Source organism: Vulpes lagopus, chromosome 11, assembly GCF_018345385.1.
Source record: "Vulpes lagopus strain Blue_001 chromosome 11, ASM1834538v1, whole genome shotgun sequence".
NCBI classification, from domain to species: Eukaryota; Metazoa; Chordata; class Mammalia; order Carnivora; family Canidae; genus Vulpes; species Vulpes lagopus.
In genome coordinates, this window is record NC_054834.1 from 71,313,635 (window position 1) to 71,339,618 (window position 25,984).

The 25,984-nt window shown below is 54.7% G+C and overlaps 1 protein-coding gene across 6 annotated transcripts in view; it reads left to right on the forward strand.

The window, feature by feature from the left end:
* SHANK2 (SH3 and multiple ankyrin repeat domains 2) overlaps positions 1–25,984 on the forward strand; it is a 509,567-nt gene that overhangs the window by 300,711 nt on the left and 182,872 nt on the right. For all 6 annotated transcript variants that reach the window (XM_041774022.1, XM_041774021.1, XM_041774024.1 and 3 more), the window contains one exon: positions 22,330–22,405. In XM_041774022.1, coding sequence (XP_041629956.1) covers positions 22,330–22,405 — 76 coding nt within the window. The remainder of the gene's footprint in view (positions 1–22,329; positions 22,406–25,984) is intronic.

Consider the following 25,984-nt stretch of genomic DNA (forward strand, 5'->3'; position numbering starts at 1 on the left):
GCACATAGTAGGCACTCAGCAAGCCTTGGTTTCCTTCCTTTTCCTCTGAAATTTGGGTTGGGTTTGGTATTTATCATCTTGAAGACTTGTCTCTGTTATCTTCAAATGCCTGCCCCCACCACCTGTAGGATCAGTCAGGGCATAAATGCAAAGCCACCTCCTCCTGACGGGTGTTCGCCACCTCATCAGCTGTTTAGATCTTGAGAGAAGTCTCCATTCCCGAGCACTGAGTGCGTGGCGCTCTTGGAGCACAGGGGTAGTGTGGATTCCTGCCCGGGCTCGACCCGAGCACAGGTGCTCTGGCACCACTCCATGCAGGTGGGGTCAACAGGATCTCTCAGAGAATTCGGGGCCTCCCACACCCTCTGCATGGTACGTTCTCTGCTGTTTCTAAAACACAACACGATACAAGATCAAAGAAGAAAACAGCCCTGCAGAGACCCCAAAGGATTCTGCTCAGCCTCTGCAATTTCCTTGAACAGTAGTTCCAACATGAGTTGCGCACATGCACATATGCATACATACGTGCACACGAGCCCATGCACACACACATTTTCTAGAAAGCTCACATGTATACACATGAGCCCATGCACACGTGTGTTTTCTAGCTCATACATATGCACATGAGCCCACACGCACACATTGTCTAGCTTACATGTATGCACGTGAGCCCATGCACATAAGCATTTTCTAGCTCATATGTACACACATGGGCACACGCACATTTTATAGCTCACATGTATACACATGAGCCCATGCACACACATTTTTTAGCTCACACACATGCACAAGGGCCCATGGCCACACCCATTTTCTAGCTTACATGTATACACATGAGCCAAGGCATACACGTTTTCTAGCTCACATACATGCACATGGGCCCATGTGCCTATGCATTTTCTAGCCCACATATATACACAACAGCTGTGCTTGTGAGCCCATGCGCTCATGTGTTTTCTAGCTCACAGCCATGCACATGAGCCCATGCACATGTGTTTTCCAGTGCACACACATGCATGTCTGTGCATGCACACAGACACATGCATAGTGAAAACTGCTCCACCATTGGTTCTTTCCTGATCAAATATAAGCATGAACTTCGGGGCTCCAGGATACAACTCTCTCAAGGAGTCCATGGTTTGATGTGGGTTTAGGGCTTTTCTCCCTTTCATGCATTGGTGGGGCCAGCGGTTAAGCCATGAGAAGACACTCTGTCTTACATCTGCCCTCAGGATGCTCACAATAGTGTCTTAGAGAATGCTGGCTCAGGGAATCTCAAGGTGGTGGCCCTGCCCTGTGTGTCTCTCCTAGATTTGTGTCTCACACACTGTCTCTCCACACCCTTTTTGTCTCTGCACCTCCTGGAGCCTGCAGGAGCGCATCTGACCCACAAGATAGCTGTAGCATGTAACAGCAGGTGGGGATACTTGCTCTGGCTCTTAAGGCTAAACCATTTGGGCCCTCAGAGCCCCCTCTTGCTTCATGACAGCATCACCACAGTGACATGAACGTGTGCTGTGACCAGTTTATCTGGGTAGGAGTGGGCATGGTGTGGCTGGGCCCTCTGCAAGCTTCACTCTGTGTGGCCACGGGACTGCGTTCCCATCAGGAAGCCCCACTGGGCAGGGGTTGCTTCAAAGCTGTATCGGGCTGTCAGCAGAACTCAGTTCTGTGTTTGCAGGCCCAAGGGCTTGTGTTTCTTGCTGGCTGGAGGCTGCAGCCGCCCTCAGCAAGCAGACACCGCCCATAGTTGCTCCCTGGTGGGATTTCCTAAGATGGGCACCTGCCAGTGAGAGAGAGCCTCCAGAAGGAAAGGTGCTAAAATCTCACGTATGACACAGTCGTGTCACCACGTACGTCCCATCCTCTTTGCCATATTCTGTTGGTAGAAGCAAGTCATGCTCACGTGGAGCTTACCAGGCAGCTGCACTCCCAGGTCTGTCCTCCACAGGGACCATTGGCATGGTTTTTTTTAATTCAAAATGGGGTTTGATGGCATTTTGTAAAAAGTCCTACAACAGGAAGGAAAGTAGGGACAAGGCAGAAAAGTGAAGCCGTAGCCTCCTCACAGTTGGCCATGGGGATCTTCATCTAGCTGTTGGCTTCCTTCAGAACGCTTGGGTTATTCCAAATTTCTTTGTCAGGAGGCTGAGACTCCTCCAGAGCCCACCGTGTCCTGCTGACACTTCTTACACGTCCTGAGTCCTGCTTTTCAGCAGGGACATGTGACAAGGATTTAGGATCATGCTCAGACTGTTTTAAAGAGGCCTTCCATGCCCTGGAGGGGATGCACCTGGGGACCTTGGGAGATGCATGGTGGGAGGTGCATGGTGCGCCCCTCGGCACAAGAGCAGTGCCCTCCTGACACGGGACAACCTTGCTCAGCCCCATGGCCCTTGAGGATGCCCCAGGAGACCCCACTGGAGGCGTCACTGCTCGCAGATCCAGGCCCTGAACCCAGTTCCACCTACAGCTGCACTCGGAGGGAGCACAGCCTTCCTGCAAAGTGAGATTTGCACAGCGTGTAAGATCCGGTCGACCCCAACCTCACCGCTGCCCACCTGCTTATTATGCCTGCTGCCTCATCTGTGGCTTCCTGGAGACATGTGGGTCTGTGACTTCCATGTGTAACTCTGGTTCATCTATTAAATCCCAATGACAGTCCCTGAGAACTGACCTCTAGACACCTGTGCTGGATACCAGGGAGGAAGCACCTGAGGTGGGAGAGGGAGCTGGACTCCTGGGGAGGTAGAGCAGCGAATGCCTGGGCCTTTGTCACTGAAGCTGTCTCCATGAGCCTGGGAGAGGGGAACCCAGGGACCTGGAGCTCAGGGGTGTGGCTGAGAGAAGTGGCATGGGCAGAAGCCTGGGCCTGCAGTGTCAGAGTGAGGATGGGGCTCCCATGGGCACTGGAAGGAAGAACCTTCAAATATGAGATGTTTTCCTCCAAAGGGAATTCTAAATCTCAGCCTGCGGTCCATCCCCCGCAGTGGTGTGTATTCGGGGATGTGCAAGCCCACAAGCCTCACGTGCAAACGCCAGTCCTGCCTGGTTTCCCAGTAGCTAGACACAGGTGTGTGGCCCTCACCCTGTGGTCCTTTCCCTCCTGGGAAGCGACATAGGCCCGATGGCTGTCCTGTCAACGGCAGACTGGTGGCCCTCGGTGCTGCACCTGTGCCCCCTGGGTTGTCCCTGCAACCCACGGACATGGCACTTTCTTCATCCCCCATCATTGTGGGCCAGGTAACAGAGCACCACAGACCAGGGGCTCAGATGACGTTTGTCCTTGTGATTCTGGGGGCTGGGCATCCAGGGTTTGTTTCTGGGAAGGGCATGTTCCTGGTTTCGCTGTCCTCACAGGCCAGAGAACATGAGCTCTGCTGTGATCTGCTTCTACAGGGACAGTAATCCCATCACGGGGCCCCTCCCTCCTGCATGACCTCATCTAACCCCGACCTCATCCTGAAGTCCCCACCTCCAAATGCTGTCCCATGGGGGGTTAGGGCTTCAGGATATGGATCAGGGCACAGAAGAGAAACCATTCCATCCATAACATGACGCAGGGTTTCAGTACAACCAGTGGGCATCAGGGCAAGACACAGACCAGGGACTCCATGACTACACGACCTGGCACTAATCCTTTGCTGTCTCTGGGGGTGGTGACAGGAAGGAGAATATGACACCCCACATCTGTGTGTGATTTCACGTCCACCTTTGTGATGGACCAGTTAGGCAGACGGTCACCCCCACGTGATGGCATTTGCACAGTACTTTACAGTTTACACGGCACGTTGGCACACCCTGCAGCTGTGAGGACATATGGGGACCAGACCCCATGACGTGTCGGGTCACACACACCCCTGGCCAGTGGGCCGTCTAATATCCTGTGGGTTTGGTTAGTTCTCTCAAGGCAATCCACGCTCGCTCGCCTGCCCAATGTTCCCGATGGTGAAGCCACATCCACAAGAGGGTGAGAAACAAGCCGAGGTCACAGATCAGGAAGGCGAGTCCCCCACCAACACTCTGTTTGCCTGTGGCCGCCCCCCTTACCCCCTGCCAGCGCGGCCTGGTGTGGAGACGTGAAAGCAGGTGGAGGTCCCCTCTCGTGGGCAGTCAGGGGCTCCTCACCGTCCTGGGGGACAGGGTGCCTCCAAGGACACGAGCCTCTGAGATACCAAGTGCAGAGGGACGTGGGACGTGGGGCTGAGCGGGGCTCGTGCGCGCTGCATGGAGTGCTGGAGAAAGGGGGCCGGTGCTGTTGTGGAAAACCCGTGCTATTTTTACCCTCTGTCTCTGTCTCTCCGCTTCTGCCTCCCACTGAAATCCCTCCCGGTGAGCGGCAGCAGCAGCCCCCTGGGCCTCTCACGCCAGGCACAGGCTGTTTCTGTGACCTCCTGGTTTGCCCAGAGACCCTTCAGACCAAGGATGGAAGGAAGGACTGCCAGGAAGGCAGGCACCCACTTAGGTCGAAGGGCCCATAGCCTCCCGCTGAGCTGCAAGCCACCAGGAGGAATGGATGGTTCAAGACTTGCTAGGACGCCCCAGGAGAGACCCACGTCCAATGTCCCGGGGTTGGAGCCAGTGTCTCACACAAGCACAGCTGACCTGGGTTCTCTGTGCTCTCAGGAGCACTCCAGGAGTGCTGAGGTGGGAGGTATGGGATGGTGACACAGAGCTGGGCCCAGAGACCTGGGGTCCAGGGCCAGGTCCACCCTCACCTGGCTGTGTGGCCTTGGCTCAGTCACTTAACTTCTCTGGGCCCAGATTTCTCATCTCGTATTCTTCACAGGGCAATTATTCCAGCGAGGTTTGTTGTGTAGGTTGTGATGGGTAAGTTAGACCACAAACCACCACGCCACCATAAGTGCACAGGTAATGGGGTGTCTGTGCTCTTCCCCTGAGCAGTGAAAATCGCATCCTGTTTTACCAATAACTCATTGTTATCTCCATCCGACAAACAGAACTGGAACGTGTCCCGGGTCGCAAGGCCAGTGAGCAGCAAAGCTGGGATCTGGCTCCTGGCAGTCCCCAGGGGTATAGAGAACATTCATTGAGAATTATCGCCCTTCAGACCCTTTTCTAACCGGTTCAGAAAGGTGAGGGGTCTGATCCGAGGCTGCACAGCAAGCCCATGGTGGCCATTTAGGAAAAGAAAGTGATGACAAGTGGCCAAAAGGAGTGAGAGTCTCTGTTCTCCACAGTGACAGCTCCCTTAAGCAGGGTAACGGGGCCGGGGAGCACTTAGAAAGCCAGAAGAGGAGGAGGACCTCGCCGGGAGGAAGGCGGGCTCAGCCCCCAGCCCCAGGACACGGCCCTGGCTCTCCTGCTGCAGCTGCTCACAGCCTTCAAACCCAATCCACGGCGTGTCCCTGGATTTTTCCCCACATCCCTCCACACCTCCTGAAGCCCCGAGTTCCCCATCCCCATCCCCGGGGATGCAGGGTCCGGCAGGAGGCACGACCAAGACCTGCTTCACTGCGATGCTGGCCCTTCCCCGTGCCGCTGGCTCGGCGGGGTCGTGTGGCCAAGATGGACTTGGCTGCCCGCAGTCCCCCACGGCACACGGGGCTCTGGGTGTGCCGAGACAGAGGACACACCGAGTGTTATAAGTGAGAAGGCAATTACCCGGGATGAGGATGACAAAGCCGCTAAGTATTACCTCGGCCCCGTGCTAATAGCCGGGTTGAACCATTTTCTTCTACCCGCTAATGGCATGCATAATTGCGCTGGCTTTCCTGGCGTCCTTCACCCGTACGTATTTAGACTAGTGACTGATGCATTGCCATGGAAACCGGCACTAGGAAAAAGAACCATCCCTGATACAGTGGGAAGTGGAAGGATGCAGGCTCCAATCTGGAGCTTACAACTTGTGTCAAAGAACTGAATTTTCCGCCGATCCAATGTGCGGTCTCAAAAAGTCAATTTTGTGAGCCTCCCTGTGGATTAAACGCTCCGGAGCCATCTTTCTTCTCCTTCTGAGTCATTTTTCCTTTTCTTCTGCAATTTCGACCCCGGAGGGCCGCAACTTTTTCTTTCCCCCCTCTTGGATTACCAGACAATAGTAGATGAGGCCGGCCTCGGGGACACGGTCCCCGCGTGGACCTAGCGCAGCAGCGGGACCGGCCTGAGTGAGATGGTCACACCCAGGCTGCAGATGATGGCTGAGAATTCACGATTCAAGAAGAAAGTTCATTTCGGAGGTACGGTGCCGCCTCCCGAACCCGCTTCGGGTTGGTGTGCTGAGTCTTTGTTCTCTGCCAGAATCGCGGTGCTGGCAGTCCCGCGGGCACTTGCTCAGACGGGGCGGCTTGCTGTGTAGGCGATCGCTCTGCACTTGTGTGTTGTAGAATGACTGTGTCTCTGGTTGTGCTTTCCCGCAGAAGGCTATTGTTTCCCAAACGGCTGTCTCCTGCTCCCGGTGCAGCAGGAAAAATCAGAGTAGCCGTCAGATCAAGCCAGAGGGCTCAGGCGTCTCGGATGCTCTTAGAGTCCCCGTGGCTTCCCCGTGTTCTCAAGAGCCCCGTGGAGAGGCCAGTGGGTTTTTCAGACCAATTCGGGCGTCTCTGCCTCGGAAGCAGTGCTGTGAACTCTGAGGGAGGGCACCTGCTTTGTGAGTCGTTTCAACCTAAATGCATAGATGCTCCGGGAATCCTGTGTCTCTTCTGACCCGACATACTGTATGGAAGTCCCCCAAGCCGGCACAGGGCAGGGTGCCTCACAACCAGCCCTGCCTGCCCTCCTTCAAAGAAACATGGCTAGTTTGGGTCTTAGTTTGGGTGTGTGTGTGTGTGTGTGTGTGTTAAAATCAAATGCACTGTGCGCTCCGTCGGCATTGTAGCATGGGGGACAAGGCACCATATGTATTTAGAGATTGCATTCCTTTCTTCAACTTCTACAGACGGTTGAGGCCAATGGCTCCCCTGTCGCTCATGGAAGCAGAGCAGAGGGGAGACCGCTTAGCTTGCGAGTGTCCGGCCAGGGCCTCAGCCACCTACTCAGATAAGACGCCTCTCCTTGATGGAGCCCCCTCCCAGGTGGCGCTGGCACAGGAGCCAGGAGAAACTGAGCCATGACCTGTTGGACTCCCCCTCCCAGCCCTAGTGTCTGTCGGGGACCTGTAGCCTCTTGGGAGGGGCCGTGCCTACTTCTGAGCAGGGTGTGTGGACCCCAGGGGCTGGCCACCATAGTATGGTCCTTCCCAGGGGGGCTCTCCTCTCTGTGTGGTCTGTTAGCACCATTGGGGTCCCTCTCCCCCATCCACCCTGACCCTTCCAGGGGTGAATGTGTTTGTTCCTGTGACCTCGGGCTGCGGTCTGCCCACCTGGCAGCTCAGCGCCAAGCCAGGAAGGCCCCAAGCCGCCCTTCCGCACGACAGGGCGGTTTCCTTGAGCTCCACAGGTCTTTCTTCTCCGTGTCCTAATTCTTAAACCTCAGCTGCCAGCATCCCCAAAAAAGATTTTAAAGAACTAAAAAGAATCCTCCCGCCCCCAGTCCGTTCCTGGGTTTAAATCCAGCTCTGCTGCTGCTCAAGCTTGCAGTGCCGTGCCCTTGGCCTTGTACTTCACCTCCCTGGGCCACATGAGGAGGCGGGGGCGCTGGGGGGTTGGGAAGGCCCTGCCTGTGGGGGAGGGGTGTCCTGACCCGCTCTGGGTCACCCTCCCACAAGTGGCAGCCCAGCCACTGTGCTGGGCTCGGCAGAGAGGCCAGCCGTGCTGTGGGGCCTAAAGCCAGGCATTCTGTGGGGTCAGGTCCTGGGTGGAGGCAGTGAGCGAGAGACTCAAAGGATTGTGCTGAGCATCCATCCACATATCCTGGCAGAACACAGAGACCAGGCCTCTGTGCCCTCTGTGCCCTGACCGGTGGATGTGATGCCAGAAAAGTCTTTTGGAGATTCTTGCCTGTGTTCAGACACTCTGCCTCTCGGCCATGGTCACCACAGCCCCGAGGCCAGAGGTGTATCAGCCTCCCCCAACCTCCCCTGGCCAGCGAGTGTTTGTCTGAACAGAAAGGGAGGGAAACGGGACGTCCTTGGCATGGACACTCCAACTGAGCTCGGCAACAACATGCCACACAGGCGCCCAGTCCTTCATTTACTGTAATTTCCACTGAAAAAGCCACTCTGGTTCTGTGTATGGGTATAAACGCTTCCACTTAGCCGCCTGGGCCGATTTAAACACACACACACACACACACACACACACACACACACACACACACAACATTCTAATTACTACAGAGTAGAAACCAGCTCATTGACAGCCAATTTGGGAGGTGGGGATCAGTCAACAGTGCCAGGAACGGGGCTTAGCTCCGTTCCATCCACTCCCATCCAGCAGTGTCCCAGCCTCCCTTGGCCTGGGGGGTTGCAAGACAGGATCAGGTGGGCAAGACAGGACTGCAGACCCCCCCCCCATCATGAGCGCTGGTGGGGGGGTACCCTGAGCTCGCAAGCACAGGGGAGCAGAAGGTCTGGAGGTGGGTCTGTACCGTGTGATGGCAAGCAAGCCCTGGCCACTCCTCAGATGGAAGTCCTTAGCCAGAAAGCCTGAAATTCCAGGTGCGTCCTGCATCCCCAAATGATTCTCAACTATAGCATCATAAAAGGCATTGTCCACAGAGAACCCTTCCTCCCTCACATTTGTCCTTTAAAAACTGCTGCAGGGGTGGTGTGGTCAAATGCAGTGCCCTGACCTTGAGTCTCAGATCCAGGATTGGGACCAGCTCCGCTGCCCGCCAGCCCGGCGACCTTGGAAAGTGTCTGGTGCACCTGATGTTCTTCTGGGCAGAACAGATTCGCCTCGTGGTGCTGCTGTGTGGTTGTAGCAGAGGCGCTAAGGGAACGCCTAAAAAAAAAACAGTTCCATCACTCGTGAGCTATGCCCTAGTCCTAGGGGACTCCATTCACCCTTCTGTGCCTTGGTTTCCTCCTCTGTGTACTGCTTCGTGGGGCTATCAGGAACCAAACATGAGACATGACTTTGTAGCTGGGGTGGCACTGGGTCAGCTTCCGGAGACAAACCCCGGAGCCTGTTGCCTAAACACGCCTGCCCACTCTATCCTGCCCCATCTCTTTGCCATCTCAAGGTGGCAGTGAGGCTGACATGCCACGTCCAGAATGGAAAGGGGGACGTGCCCTGGGGAGGGCTGGTTGCGGTGGAGAAGTCCGGTCCTGGACGGAGGCTCGGAAGACAGAGTTCTTGGCCTCCCAGTGCCTGTGAAGGTGCTGCTGAGTGAGCCAGCTCTGGGTGTCTGTCTGAGGAGGAAGGTGCCCTGCACGGGGCAGAGTGAGCGCTCTATGCCTGGGTGGGAAGGGCGGGCGGGGCGGGGCCACCTGTGCTGGAGCACCCGCCCTACTCAGCCTCCCTGTCTCTCACTTCCTCACCTGTAGTAGAGGACACTATTTCTCACGCGGGCTGGCCGTGACTACCAGAAGGAGCGCAAGTGTTTTGTGCTTAGAACCAGCGCATGGCACCTGGGAAAGGCCAAGTAAACATCCCGGACAGTGCAATGACAGGTGACAGCCATTGATAGAAGGGGACAGTGGTGGCAGTGCAATGTGCCCATGCCTGAGGTCACCTCCCTCCTTTCCCCTTTCTGGAGCCCTACTCAGGCCCTCCACATTCTGACCATTTGCTGAGCCTCCCAGCCAAGCCACAGTCCTCACCCTCGGGCACCCTTGGCTGCCTGGCGAGGGAATCCCCCTCTCCTGTGGCTTAGTGGATGGAGCCAGCACCAGCGGGCCTTGGCATGTGGGCGCACAAACCCTGTGGCCTCAGCAGGCCCCATGGGGCAAAAAGACCATCTCGTAAAGTTACAATTACAAAAGGAGCTCTGGGCTCACCCAGTGGCACAACCACTGTGTAATTCCTGCGATGTCTTCTGTGAGCCTACGTGTGACCAAGAGTACCCCTGGGGTCCAACTTTCTGACATGGCTGCAGTTTATCAGGGAAGGAAAATCAGCCCCCATCCACCCCTTCTGACTTCGCCTCTGGCTTTTGGGGTTCATAGATTTGGTGAACGCACGGTGCCTGAGTGTTCAGGACCCATTGATGTGTGCCCTGGAGGGTAGGAGGTGGCTGGCATTCCCCACACCCACGGACACCTGTGCCAACTTTAAGAGAAATCAAGGCATGTAGGTATTGTAGAAACCCTAGTGTGGCCTCTTGCCACTGGGTCTTTGCCCGACCATAGGGGCACTGGGCTGGTGCACCCAGACCTGGGCAGGAGGGGCGAGTGGAGTGGGTGACATATGTCGTACACATGTGCACACACACTGGGGATGGACAGACCAGTGCTCGAGCAGCTGGGAATAAATAGAATCAATGACTCAGTTGCTTGTTGGCCATAACCCACCATGAAGTGGCTTCAGCTACTGGAAACCAGGTGTGGGGGAGGGGAAGAGCATGCCTCTGGGAGAAGGGCCGGCCAGTCCGGCAGAGCTCAGTTATTCCAGCTGAAGGAGGACTTTTGCAGGAGGCTGCCAGGCACAGAGCAAACACCTCACATGGAGATGAGGACCATTTCCCCAACTTGCACAGAGAAGGCAGGACGTCCCAGGAGCTGAGCCCTGGCCTCAGCTCTTGCCATGATTCAGTCGCAACCTGAACGCACTGCGTTTTGTTCCTGCAAACAGGGACATGCACTTTCTGGCAAACCATGTCTGTTGCTCGGGTGTTCTGACCTGGAAGCAAGATTCTGAGTCCCTCAACTAATAGAGCTTTACAGAATCTGAGCAAGTCTGGCCCAGCTGTGCTAGGTACAGTCTCTTCCTGGTTGTGGGGGAGGGGGCAGCGTCACGGCCCCCAAACGTGTTGACGTCCTGATCCCTGGAACCTGGGACTATGTTAGGATACATGGCAGAGGGGAAGTGAGGTCGCAGATGGAGTGAAGCTAGCTGCTGACGTTAGGACGGGGAGATTATCCGGGATTATCCAGGAGGGCGCCACGCAATCCCAGCCGCCTCTATGCGGAGGAGGGAGGCACACGGTTCAAATGAGAGTAGTGGCATCTGAGGACTCAACCCGGCGCGGCTGGCTGGTTTTGCAGATGGAGGACGGGGCCCCGAGCCAAGGAGTGCACGCGCCTCTGGAAGCTGGAAGAGGCCAAGGGATGGACTCTCCCGGGAGCGCCCCCAGAGGGAACACAGCCCTGCCCACACTTGTATCCCAGCCCGGTCAGATCCAAGCCGGATTCCCAACCCACGGGCCTCTACGGGAACACGTGTCTGCCCTGGCAGGCCACTAGGTTTGTGGCAGTTCATTGCAACAGCCGCAGGAAAGGCACACACGCTCCGCCGTGAGGCCGGCGTGGCACAGGGTCTGCTTTAAGAACAGCGTCCTTGCTTTCTCGTCCGTCCCTGGCTCGGCCGACACCGCGGCACGCGAGGTCTGTAAATGATCTGCAGCTGTGCTGGCCCCTGATCCGGGTGGGGCAGGTGTACTTTTACATCACCGGTCTGCACGCCTGTGACTGTCTCACGCGTGGGGCCTGATCTCCAGGCCCCACAGTGGGATTGACCTGTTGGCAGAGCCCCAAGGTGCGGAGAACAGGGTGGGGCTGGGCCTGGGAGTGGGCTGTGCGCCCCCACCCCGCCCCACCCACTGCCCCGGCCAGCCTCTCCTGCTCCAGGTGGAGTCCAGCCAGGGTGCGAGGTGACCCCTGCCAGCCCCCCAACAGCCCCACAGACCCAGCCCCACACACCAGCACCCAGCCTGCCTGCCTTTGTGCCCACTTCCGGCTTCTCCCCGTGTTACTGTCCGCCTGCTTCTCTGCTCTGCAAGGAGCCCGTCGGCATCTTTGGTTTTAAAAAAGAAAAGTTATTTCTGTCTTCATCCTCATCGGTAATCTCTCTCCTCCTTGTGGTTCTGATTCTGCATTTGGCTCGCCAGCCTGGGGTGTAGCCTGAGTGGTGTCTGATTTAAAACCCGCTGGAGATCACAGGAGCTGTGGGAGGGAGGCGTGTGGCTGCGCAGCGCGGGGGGCTCAGAGTGGGACGGCCCGGCCACCTTGCACCGCCGGGCGGCTGGGGCCCTGCAACGTGGCAGGAGGCTGCCGGGCCGCATCTGACTCGGTGCCGGCCCAGAGGAGGTGCCCAGCACCCAGAACTGCAATGAGGGGTGGGCCAGGGGCTCCAGGTGTCCACTGCTGCAGCTTTTGCCTCTTTAGATGAGGGGCCAGGAATGAGGGCAAGAGAGGACCTGGATTCCAGGGGAAGGAGGGACACGGGGAGCGTCAGGTATTTCACGATCCCTTCTTATCTCTCTGTCTCTCCCCCTCCTTTTGGTGGGATTGAAGCTAAATCTTCAGAGAAATAGAAAACGGCACCTGAATAAACAAAACCCCAGCTCTGTCCGATTTCTGTGCTGATATAAGTGGCCGCAGGCTTCACGGCTCCCAATACCACCTGTCAATGAGCCCGCTAGGGGTCAGCTGCGCGGGCGAGCTCGCCGGGCTTCTGTGCCCGATCTTGGGCCCATGTTGGGGTGTCGGCCCAGATGGGCATTAGCTGGCGCTCTGGGGAGACTCTGCCCCCCATGCTCTGAGTTGGCAGCCGTGAGACGGGGGACCCCAAGTCCTTGCTGACCACCCTCCAGGGGCCACTCTCGGCCCCCGTGGGTCACCCACAGCCCTGCTCCTATGGCTACTCCATCCTCACACTGGTGAGAGCACCTCTGGTTCTTCTCGGGGTCGAACCACAGGGGGAAATGGTCTTCTCCTAGGATTGGGTTAGTCCACACCTGGATGGTGTCCCCTTGCCATAGAACCTGACGGTGTCCTGGGGAGGAAGGCCAGGGTGAAGGTCGCAGACCACGGCAGCCCGCTGTGCCCCTGGCAGTATTTCCCTCCAAGCAGGGCTCTCTCCAGTGGCCTGCTCTCCTGCTCCGTTCTGCGGCCCGGAGGGGACAGCTTTGTGCAGCCTCCAGCGTGACCCTTCCTGGTTCCTAAGTGGCCAGTGGCGGTCGCTCAGCCTTGCCTTCAGGGCTTAGTCTAGAAAGTCAGCCGCACACCAAGCTGCCCTGTGTTCTCAGGGCTGGAGCTGCACTTGCCAACACAATCCAGCTCTTCGCATCTACCTCTGCACTGGCCTGTTCAGGACTCACACGAATTTGAATCCATCTTTCTCATCTTAAATCCCTGCCCCGGCCATCCACAAAGGAGCTGTCAATCAGTGTTCCCAAGGAGAAAACCGCAGGCAACTTTCCTTTCATCTCCCCTTGAAGATGCGCACGTGCTCTCGCAGCCGTTTCTTGGCTTCTGAGCTGGTCGTCGATAAACCAAGTAAATTTGGGGCACCGCATGTGGGGAATAAGATGGAAAGCTCGGTGTATAATCCCGCGTGACCCCCCATCATGACGGATGAACTGAGGCGGCACAGCCCAGAAGCGTTTCTTATCCTTACGGTTAGTCTCCTGCCCGTGGCCAGTCCCAGGCTTTCTCACGGAGAGGGGAAGGGAACCCCTCCCCTGGTGGGTCCAGCGTCCCCCGCTTGGCCATTTTAGCTGCTCTTTGGCTGAGGGGGATTGAAGGGTGTCAGCATGCAGCGAGGGCCGTCAAGGGGCACGCTGTCCCTGAGGGTATTTGGAGCCACATAGGGGGGACTGTCACTGTAAATACCACTACAGGTATGCAGGGCTTCTGTCTGACCCCGAGGGCAGAATGCAGGGCCCAGCCTCCCCTGGTTCTGGAGGCAGTGTGGGCCTTGCCGGGAGCCAGGACAGCTCAGCCAGCTCTCTGCAGGGCCGCACAGGCTCTGGCCACTGGTCCTCTCTGTTCCCCATGGCCATGGCCTCAGTGTCTGCATCGGCATGTGCTCACTTCAGACAGGAAGCCAAGGCCATCTCATGCCCATTCCTGATTCCCAGGCCAAGAGGGGATCTGAAGGGCAGCTCCTGGGGTCCCCTGGACAGATACGGTTGGGGTCTTCCTCCATCCTGGGGGTGGCAGGATGCCTTCGGGAAAGGCCGGACGGGAAAACCCAAGCCCAAGGGGGACTCCTGGGGCAAAACGTGCACAGAGTCCCAGATAGCCCACATGGGGTCCCTTTACAAGTACACGTCCCCACAGGGCTGTTGCACCTGCTACTGGCCCCCATCAGATGAGGAAGCCAAAGCCCAGAGAAGCACTTTCCAGCCCGGCTGTGCAGCGGGTGGGGGGTGGGCTTACAGTTGCCATGTTAAATGCAGGCCTCTGCACCCTTCCTTGCATGCCTCTCCCACATATGGGCACCTGTGAGCGAGGGCTCCCCCCCACCCCACCGACCTGGCTGGGCAGGAGGGACCACACCCAGCTTCCTCACCCTCCCCATGAGGGTGTCTCCTGACCCCAGAGCCCTCCTGCCCGCCACGCTGTCCTCTGAACTACCTTGTTGGTCCATCAGAGTACCGTACTTTTTTTTTTTTTTTTTTTGAGAACATTTATTTTCCTGGGTTCTGTTTCCGGAACCAGTCACCCTTGAGGACCTGAGGCCATTAGAATCTCCCTAGATGCCTCCTCCTGGCTTCCTTGCCGAGCTACATGGGATCCTCTTCCCAGCAGCTCTGCGTAAAGGGCTATTTTAAATGCAAACGGTCTGAGGCTTGTCATGCAATCTGTCACTCCCTTTCACGAGTTGCAGGAGGTATATGGAATGGGATTTCTAGACTTTTTTTCTTTCAGTGTAGATTTTTCTAGGCCACACTCAGAAAGAAGCTTCCAGGGTGCATCCACTTAAATGCTGCCTATGTGGGGAACCAGGTACTTGGCCATCTCCTGGCTGAGGGTTAGCCCCCAGCCGCATCATTAGCAGAGGAGAGGTATCAGGTCAAGAAGTCAGAGACTCGGGTCATTTCATCCAGTGGTTGGCTTTGTAGGTGAGAAGCTGAGGCCCAGAGCAGCCGCTGAGGAGGGCCCACATCTTCACCATCAAGGTCTGGTGTTTGCCGGACGGGCTGCTTCCACCCCAGCTGACCCCAGGAAGAGCAAGGTCCCATGCACTGTGTTCTAGCCTCGACCTGTCACAGTCTGACCCAAGGACTCAAATCTGCCATCAGTGAATAGCAGCAAAGAGTCCAAGGACATGCATGGGGTTTCATCCCCTCATGCACTGAAAGTGCAGTCACTGTGCACTTCTGTGCCCCAGGCCATGTTGTAGGAGCCGGAGCTCCAGGGGAACAGTAGGATGTAAGCTGAGGAGAGTGCATCCCACAGAGAGACCAGCAAGCGCAGGGGGCCTTAGGTACAGACAAGCTCGTCATTTGCAAGGAACAAGGAGACACTTAATGTGGCAGGAGTGGGGTGATTGAGAAGAGAGAGCAGTGAGAGCTGAGGCCACACCGTGTTAGGCTGGTGTCACCCAAGGGCACTTGGATGTGCCTCTAATTCCATGGGAAGTTATTGGAAAAATAGTAAGCAGCACAGTGGCATCCACTTAATTTTTACATTTCTTCAAGCTCCCTCTGCTCTACAGAGAGTAGATCAGTGAGGGGAGGGACAAGTATGGAAGCAGGAAGACCAGAGACTACTGCACCAGTCCAAGCAAAGCTGATGGTCACTCAGATGAGGGCGGGGGACTGCTGTGTGGGACTGTGGGCATTGCTGCTGAGTATCTGCTGCATGAAGCACTGGCCTGGCAGTGGCCAAGGAGGTGAGCCTGGTTACAAAGTACTTGGTTCTTGGCTTCGAGAAGCTTCTTCAGTGTTAGGGAAACAAAAAAGTAAATAGTTCCCTCTGGGTTGGTTAGATTTTCTGCTTCCCTGATCATAAGCAGAGAGGCGTCCTGTGCTCCCCCAAGACACATAAAGGCATGTGCTACTGTGCTGGGCTCTGTCCATGTTTACTGAGATACATTCCTGTTGTTTGTTGGGTGGTTTTCCACCTTCTTCTGGAAAGTATGGACAACCTCCCAGACAAGGGGCCAAGCTCTGACCTTGCCTTGATCATGTCTAGTCTTTTCTTTTTTTTTTTCCTATACTCACCAGGACTCTTGGTTGCTGGTGACAGAAAGTCAGCTCTGCCAGGCTTGAGCAAAACGTGGAATGTTCTGGCTCCCTTGAGAGAGAAGACCATGCACGGTCTGCATCAGTCAGCTTAGGTAAAGCTGCAGTAACAAAACAGGTCCCTAATCTTAATAAACCACAAAGATTTATTTCTCATGCCACATGTCTGTCATGTACCCCAGGGGGCTTCCTGGGAGGCCCAGGCTGACAGAGCAATCATCATCTCATATTTTGACCACCATGCCCCTGGGCAAAGATCAATGCTGGGGGCCAAGGGACAGGCTCACACTGGGGACTGAATGCTCCAAACATCCAAGAAGTTATATAAGTCACTTCTCAAAACTCATTGACCCAGACTAGTTTTAAGGATATCCAACCGAGGAAAGGTCACCTCCTGCAGCATCAAGCCCTCAGAACATCTCAGAAAATGCCAGTTGGGTCCTGTGTGTGTCATGGTCCCTTAATACTAATGATGGGGTCCAGGAGAATCCCACATGATGCCTGGAACAGCCTGCGGCACAGCTGTGCTTGTGGTGATCAGGGTGCCAGGCCTCTAGAGAGGTAGCTCCTCCAGGATGCCCACGTGGTGAAGGGAGCAGTCCTTTCCCCGGGGAAGGGATGCAGGCACCCAGACTCAGTGTGAGCACCATACCTTGGGTGGCTGTTTTCCTGGCTGTCAGTGCAACCTTGCAAACCATTAAATGCATTACTGCATCCTTCTGAACTTTTTTGGCTAAAAACAACGTAAACGACATTGTCTTAAACTGAAAAAGAAATGTATTTGGTGTGTGTAACTGAACAGTCAGGCATAGCTGTGGATTGTGTGCCGGGCTTCAGACCATGTCACCAGGGCAGTTGGTCAGTTCCTCCCTGCCAGCTGCTCCACTGTCCTTGGTGTGACTCATTCTCAGGCAGCGTCTCCCCCACAGTGGCCTCAAAAGTAGAAATAGCAGCAGTAAGAGTAGGATCCATTGTCCCCGCCAGGGTCACATGCCCCGCCCCTGTGCCAGGTACCTGCTGTGGTCAAAGGACAGCCTAGCCTGCCAGGCTCCCTTGCCAAACACTGGAGTCCGGGGGTGGGCTGTGGGGATGGGGAAGGGCTGGGCTTAGAAAGGACTGACCCCAAAGAACAAGGGAGGCACAGCCCAGGAGAAGGGGAATGTCTTCTGCACAGGGACTGTGAAAGGTGTGGCTGATCGGTAATTTCGATGCAAATGAAAGATGAAGAGTGATAGTGCAGGATGGAGAGTGGAGGCAGATATGGGGGCTATGAGGGCTCTTGTTAGGACCCTCTGAAGGACGCGTGGATTTCTGACCACACCCAAGAGCCTGGAGTGGGCTGTGTTGGGTGTGTAAGTGACCAAGTCAGCCAACTGCAGTCTTCGAATGTGTGTGTCCACATCTGAATAACAGAATGACAGACAGTTGCCCAGGACCTGCTGACAGTCATGGGGTCTGTGCCCCTTGCCTCCACTCAGAGCCCCAGGTCTGTCCTTTTGTTCAGTATTGAGATGGGCACAGGAAACCCCCCAGTGTCTGCACTTGACAGTAGCTGGGGTTTCAAGACCAACCTCACTTAACCACAATCCTGCAGGTCTGAGACATTCTGGGAGGTTTGTGACAGCAGCACAGGAACCTCAGCCCCCAGCTTGGCATGTGATGCCTCCTTTCCTGCTCCCGGTGCTGGGCAAGTGCCGGGCAGACCCAGAGGCAAACGGTGGGTAAGAGGTGCAGCATCCCCCAACCATGCAGTGTCCCACATAAGGCCTGCTGGGCTGGGTGCAGCAGTGTGCATCATTGGCTCTGCTGCAGCAGAGGCCTAGATGCCCCTGCTCCTAGTTATAAAGTAAGGAGTGTCAGGGGCTGTAGCCGCTGCTGGTTGAACAGAGGCCCAGAGGCCAGTGACTTGGGAAGTTGACTTGGCGGTGGAGGTTCCAGCTGAGGCCAAGATGCCTCTCTGAAAAGCCCTGTGTCTTGCTGTCATCCACCCACAGGGATGCTCGCCTCGCCTCAAATGCATGCTTCTCCCCTTTGACCAGTCCAAAGTGTTCTATCTGTGATTCACATTTGCATCAGTGAGTCCTGGGAAGCGGTCAGCCCAGGCAGCCAGCAGCCCCTGGCTCCCTGCACAATGACAGCAGGTCCCAGGCTGCCAACAAAGGCCAACCCTGGTGGTGACATGAGGCATACACGGTGACAGAAGGGAAGCGTCCTGAGAGCAATCTAGCCTACCTTCTCTCTCCCCAGGTCAGAAACTGAAAACAGGAGCAAGATAGCCACTTACCACGAGTTCTGTGTGAAGACAAAATAAGGTGGAAAACTTCATTTTGATGAAGTGAAGAGATGACTTAGCAGAGCTCCTGTGATGATAATAATGATCGGGTGGTGATGGTGATGATGATGACAGTGATGATGATGATGATGATGATGATGATGATGATGATGAGGGAGGTGGTGACAGCGATGATGGTGATGAGGGAGGTGGTGATGATGGTGATGAGGGAGGTAGTGATAGTGATGATGGTGATGAGGACAATGATGATGGCAGTGATGGTGATGAGGGAGGTAATGGTGATGATTATGGGAAAGCAAGATCTCAGAGAGTAAAAGAAACAATAAGAACAGGGCCACGGATGAATGGCAATAGCTTTATGCGTGTGGCGGAAGCCAGTTATTCCTGTCATCAGCCCATACTGAAAACAGCAGTGATGGTGGACAGACAGCCAAGCCTGCTGATGTCAGTTCTCCAATCCCCCACAGCCCCCTAGTTAATGCCCCCCTGAGACCCATGCAGACAGTCACATACACAGGTTCTTGCTGTGCCTCCCATGATTGGTTTCTTGAGTTGTTTCTCCTTCCTTGTTTCCACATACTTTACATTCTACGATAATAAAACCAAAAGCCAACCTGGACTTGGGGCTTCACCTCAGCATCTTCATGTCTTGGCAGCACCTGATGGTGTAGCCCCTTCGGGCCTCTTTGTTCCAAGATATTGGACTCTACGTAATCATTTTGTCTCTCGTCGGAATGTGCCATGCAGCAGATGGTGGTGGTGATGGTGGTGATGGTGATGATGAAGTGATGAAGTTGATGGTAGTGATGATGGAGGTAATGGTGGTGATGGTGGTGATGACGGTGATGGTGGCAATGGTGATGATGGCAGCAGCAGTGATGACTATGGTGATGACGATGGTAATGACCCTGATGGTGGCAATGATGTCTCCCTCAGTACCTCTTCACTGATCTTTGGGGGCATATCCAAAGCAGAAGTATGACTGTGTCCAGGAGCCAGAGGACAGGAAAGACATCTGCAGTGGGAGGTTTTCATCAAGCAGGTCTCATTTCTATGGGTCTCCTTTCTCTAATAAGATAATTGAGGTAGCAGAAGAGAATCTATTATTCTCAATGTTCTTACTGAACCAAAATAAAAACTTGGTAAATTTTATGTCAGTCTATATTCGCCCCTCTTTTGTTTAAGATTTTATTGGTCCATGTAATCCCAAAGTCTAGGAACCACTGGCTAACTGACCTGGGCTAGAAATGGCTCCCTTTCTGAAATGTTTCTTCTAGAAAACACATGCACATACACACACATACACACACACATACACACATTTGCTGCACACTCTCTCTGCTGCTGGAACCCACTGACTTTAGCCTGACTTTAGCCAAAGGCCTCTGACTTTAGCCAAAGGCCTACACCAGTCATCTCTCAGTGCCCAACACTTCCCTAGACGACCAGCATAGAGCTGCCTACATAGGGCTTAAGCAAGCAAGGTAATTATGAGTAATAATAGCAGCTTACAGAGAGTCCCCATGGTTGTTCAGTGGCTTTGTGAGCTACCCTGCTTAACACAATGAGGTTCAAATCCTACATATCCCTTCAGGGCCTGGCACATATGGGGCTCCCACACAGATGTCACAGGGCTGAGCTGGCCAGATGCGTTGCCTGGCCCATGTACTTCCTCCAGTCATCTGATTGCTGGTGCCCTTAGCCTAGACCACAGAAGGTCCGTGTCCTCATGCTCTGTCTTCACCCCATCCTCAGGATTATGAGCCCCTGATGGCAGAGCTAAGGCCCCACACTCTGTGAGTCTCCTAATCCCTGCATGCGAGGCACAGGACCTGTCTCCCCTGTAGGCTTAATAAATGACTCATATTGCACATATGCATGCTACAGAAGCCAAAGAGGAGGGGAGGAAGACACAAAACATCTGGGCACATTTCATCCAGGTGCCAAACACCTGGCAGAAGAGGTACATGCAGCTTAGCTGGACCAGTGCCCAGCCCAGCAAGGGTCCCATGTACTCAAGCTACTCTGATGGTGTGTGGTTTGCTTTCTTTGCTAATTACACAATAGGTCACTTAGATGAGGTGGACAAGCACTTGGAGTGGGTATCTACCAGGGGTTAGGTATGGGTGGGGGGGGGGTGGGATAGAGAGAAAGGCCAGTCCCCACCCTTGAGCACTGTAGAGAGCAAGGGGACTTGGACCGCCTCCAGGGGTCAGTTAGTGTGTCTGGTGGTCTGTACCTGAGCCTGGGGCCCCCATTTACCAGCCGAGAAACTCATCCTGACCTTGCCATTAGTGAACATGTGACTTTGCCTTGGCAGCTTTACCATCTCCATCCATAAAATGGCTGCAGTCCCATCTCCTTTGCTGGGCTTCTGTGACCAGTGAATGGCTGAGCCCAGATGACCAGACCGAAGTGCAGGGAAAGGACTCCAAAAATTGTCAGTGATGATGCAGCAAGGACACATAAAGCAGAGACAGAGGGGCCAACTCCATGGGGAGGACCCCCAAGGTCCTGAGCAGGATTTGAAAGGTGGCCTACAAAGCAGAGCATGCCCCATCAGCGGGGGGCATGAGGGTCCAGGAAGTGAATATAGGAATGGCACTTGGAACAGGACCTGGTATACAGCAGGTACTCAGTTAGTGTTGGCGACGACAAAGATGATAATGATGTTGCTGTTCATGGAATCGTATATTTTGTGTTGTTGGAGCCTCAGGGTTAGTGATGGGAAAGGGGTGGAAAGGCAGGTGGGAGTCAAGTCCCAGAGGACCTGGCCTGCACATTGGTTAAGACAGTGTTAGCTGCTGTACCAAGTAAGTCCTTCTCGTGTAGCATGATGTGATAGACGTCTAATTGTTGCTCACTTCAACAGTTCAACATACGGAGACCCAGGCATCTTGTGGGGACCCTAGAGGAGTCTACCATCCTTTAGGGCCCAGCAGTCCTAACTCTGAGCTGGGCAAAGTGGCAAGAGAGGGTAGAGAGGCACAAGAGACACCCCACCACCACCACCCCATCCTTGTAATGAAATATGCCATTCCATTGCTCACATTCAATTGGTGGAAAGTGGTCATGTGGCCCTACCAGGATGCAAGGGCCGCTGGGAAATGTAGTCCTGGACTGGACATCTGCTCCTCCCATCCCCCAAAGGCAACTCCATTCTGTACAGAAAATGAGCCTGCGTGTTTGCTGAACCACCTGCCTCCTGCGTAAAAGGAGCCAAGTGATGCTACCTGAACTTCCTCAGTACGCTTACGTGCACTCATTTTTTAACTGAAGGTATATGTTTGGGATTTGAATACGTGTGCTGGTTCAGCTTAGAATGTGGATTGGCCACAGAGAGGGTTACAGAAGTTATCGTGAGATTTTAAGCTGTTTTCCTGAGGTCGGTCCCATAATTCCTCTGTGTTTTTTTCCCAGGGCTTAGGAAGGAGGTTGTGCAGGAGATTTTATTTGTGGGGGAAATATCTGAACAGCAAATCACTGAGCCGCCAAATCTTGTTTTTGTGTGGTGGAGGGTTTTCTCCATCCCGCCTTGAGCTATGCGTTAAATCTAATGACAGCGCTCATACCACGTCCCCCGAAGTTTATGTCGAAATCTGCTGAGTAAGAAAAGCGAGCAGAGGACTTAATGAGGAATGTGAATCACGGTTGTGGTTTTGTTTGTTTGTTTTTTAGGAAAGAACATCTATCACCAGAAAAGTAACAATAAGCATTCTCTTCCCAAAAGGCAGTCACCCTCGGATCTGCTGGAAGACCCAGCAGCACTTGAGAAAACCATGCTGGCGGGCTCCGTGAGCCCAAGGCGCACTGTTATTCCAGCTTAAACCACAAGGCAGAGTATTGACTCTGCAAAAGCCGGCCTTGGGGTTCATATGGGTTCCTCCAATTTTGCAAAGTCAGGTCCCAGAACGAGGCCTTCACTTCCTCCCAGATCTTTCCACAGGAGAGCGGGTCTCGGCGCTTCATAAGTCAGATAAATGAAAGGCCCAGCTGGCCTGATTTCTGCGTCCAGGGACTGTGACTTTTCTAAACCGTGTTTCTCTTCCCTTTCTGTGCAGAAACTCGTGCAGACCGCAGCAAGAAACTCTTCAGGCACTACACGGTCGGTTCCTATGACAGCTTCGATGCTACCAGGTAAGATGTGGCTCTTTCTCTGCCAGGCCCACTCTAATCAAAGATGCTCACCTGTGCCATGAAAGCGCTGGACCAGCTTGCATGGGGCACTCGGACCCCCTTGGCTTTTTCCCTTAGTGGGTCTGCTGTACATGGGCTGCATTGAAGCCACTGTCTTCTGGAGAACCTCCCCAAGATGCGGTCTCGGTGCTGCCCGAGGTTTGGGGTCAGGGCTGGGTGTACCTGTGGGGTGGCCCAGAGGAGGAGAGGGCTGCCTAACCAGGAGGAGGAAGACTAAGCATTACGTGGGGATCAGCACAGATGTCAGAGATGACAGGCACTGGCCACCAGGAATCTTTAGGATGCCATCGCTCTGGGCTTCCACCTGAGATACATTTCCACTTCTTTCTGCCTCTGAGTTGAGGTTTTTGTACAAGAAAGACTCATCCCCCTTGAACAGTGTGGCCCCAAGCAGGCAGAGCCTTGGAGCCTGGCAGGTTTGCTTTCTGACGTCTGTTAAAAGGCCGGTTGGGGGCAGTGTTTGGTTCATGCAGAGAGCCGTGTACCTTTGGTGATGCAACACAGGGCACAGGTTCGAACTTCCCCACAGAAACAATACAGGCACGAGATGTCCATGGGTGTCTGTGTGCCTCTTCCCTGTAACTCTGGGGGAGGCCAAGGCAGGCTGGGGTCCTGCCAGGTGAGCCTCACCAACAGCCACTGCCCTGCTGTCACTTCTGCTTCTCTGGCTCTCACTGTCCCCAAGCACCATGTCTCTCTACCCTTCATTCCTGTCACAAACACCAGACTCTCTACACTGGGGGCCGAGAGGGTGTGGAGAAAAAAATCCTGTCCCCCGACCCAGACAGAGGGCTTTTCGTAGATGGTGGCCTCAATGAGAGTTAGCATGTGACACAGAGAAAGTGGGGGATCCAGGCTGTGTGACCCGACAGGCCATCCCTGGGACCCCCTCAGAAAAGCCCACCAAACCATCTCTGGGTGGTGGGTAGAGTCTGGACACCCTGCCCTGGGCCTTGTCCCACACCCTGGGGCCCCCAGTGGGTCTGTGATGAACAGCATAGACTATGATCCTATGAGGGATCAAACCTGCTTTCATCTGTTTCTGTTTTACTGTTAAAATTCACATAATCTAACTGCCATTTCCAAACGTATGCTGTGGCCTTAGTACATTCACAGTATCATGCAACCACCACCCCATCTAGTTCCAGAACATTTCCATCCCCCCACAAGGGAGCGCCTAGCCATGACCCCCCCTGCCGACAGCACTAGCCCCCACCGACCTACTCTCTGGGAGTTTCATGTAAAGGGAGGCAGGCATTCATTGTGTGACCTTTCCTGTGGGGCTTCCCTGCTTAGAATAACGTCCACAAGATTCATCCATGTTTAGAGGGATCAGTACATCCTTCTTTCTAAACTTCTTCATTGTGATAAAATACACATAATGTAAAATGTATGATCTCAATAATTTTTAAATGCACAGCTCAGAAGCATTAGGTGTATTCACGTTGTTGTGTGGACATCCCTCCATCCATCTCTAGGAATTTCTATCTTCTCAGACTGAATCTCTGCCCCAAGAGACACTGACCCCATCCCTCCCCCAGCCCTGTGCCCACCGTCCATTCTCTGTCCCCAGGAGACACCCCGTCCCTCCCCCGGCCCTGTGACCACCGTCCACTCTCTGTTATCCCCAGGAGACACTGACCCTGTCCCTCCCCTAACCCTGTGACCACCGTCCACTCTCTGTCCCCAGGAGACACTGACTCCATCCCTCCCCTAACCCTGTGACCACCGTCCACTCTCTGTCCCCAGAAGACACTGACCCCATCCCTCCCCCAGCCCTGTGACCATCGTCCACTCTCTGTCCCCAGGGGACACTGACCCCGTCCCTCCCCCCTGTGACCACTCTCCACCCTTTCTGAACTCCAGGACCTTATAGGAGTAGAATCATACAGAATTTGTATATTTTTTTTTATGGCTGGCATATTTCACTCCATGTAGCGTCTTCCAGGCCCATCCGTGTTGTAGCAGGTGTCAGAATGTCCTGCCTTTTTGAGGCCAAAGAATATTCCATTGTGCATATGCACCATATTTTGCTTGCCATTCCTCTGTGGTTGGGCATCTGGGTTGCTTCCACCTTTTGGCTCTTGTGAATGGTGCCGCTGTGGACGTTCTCACACAAGTATTTGTTTGAACACCTGTTTCCAGTTCTTTGGGGCTCGCATCTAGCAGTGGAATTGCAGATAGGACCTGGTTTTCATGCTGACCTGTCCCAACCACCTTTCCGTCATAAACAAAATGTATTAGGACAAGAATCCCACACCCAGCAGAGGAACTGGGTCATCCCCCTTCTAAGGGGCTTGGCCAACTTTCCAGATCTTGCTAATGTTGCCTACTTGTTGACCTTGAATGTTCAAGTTGCAGTCCTGGCCTGGCCACCAGCACAGCCCAGGGAGAGAATGCTCCAGGCTGGTGACTTCCAGGGAGCTACGCCTGACCCCGGCTTCTCCTGATGAGTCTCTGTTTGGGTCAGATGAATTGTTTCTGCCACAGCAAGAGACTGCCTGTTGAAATGGACCCTGGACATATGGTCACAGCCCATGTGCCTGTAATGCTTTGTGAAAGAGGGTGCCTGAAGCTCCAAGAAAGGCCTAGAGCTGTCGCCATGGTTATGTGGAGGGCCATCCAGCCCAGGAGTGCGGCTTTGGGGAAGAGCCTGTGACAGCCACAACTTGCCTGCAGGCAGTGGCTTCTGCAGGGCCCGGTCCCCCCAAGGCCTGTTGCTGGCGGAGAACCACCAAGAGGCCACCCCTGATGCATATGTGTGCGTGAAGTTGCATATGCACAAACTCTCAGCATTTGAAACAGGCGGCGTCCCCACAGAGGAACCATCAAAGGACCTGAGTTGGCTGAGTCTGGAAGAGAAGACTCTGGGGCCAGGCTGGCTGGGTAGCATGTCACGTGGCTGAGAACAGGACTGGAATGCACCAGGGACACATACTACCTGCCACGTGGCCAACAGCAGGTGTGCAGACCGTCGTAGCTGTTCAGAGGTAGAACAGAGCAGTGTCTAGAGGTGATGAGCCCCCCACCATTGCAGGGAGTCAAACAGGGTAGGCATTCTCTTGCCAGAATGTCATAGAAGGTTAGACCAGGTGACTGTGAGATCCCTGCCAGCTATGCCTCCCTGTTCTTGGGTGCCCAGATAAAGACTTTTGTCTTACATGTTACTGTCCGAGGTCTGGAACCATAGAGAAGAAGGACATCCAGCCACACCCGGGCCACCTGGTGGCTTCTGAGCAAATGATGAAAGCTGTGCCCTTGACCATGTTTCAGGAGTCCGCCCCCACTCTCCCAGGGAGGGGGCATCAGACCCACTGTGGGCTCAGCTGCCCAGAAAGACACACGAGTAATCATCGTGCCATTTATTAACCTCCTGCCGCGTGTCCACGCCTTTCCTCGATCACGGCTGCTGCTGCCCACCCTCCAGTAACCTTGGAAGTCAGTGGGTAACACTTCACAGAGAACACTGAAGTGCAGGAAGGAAGGTCACATCAGGACCTGGCCCTGGGCCGCACGGGT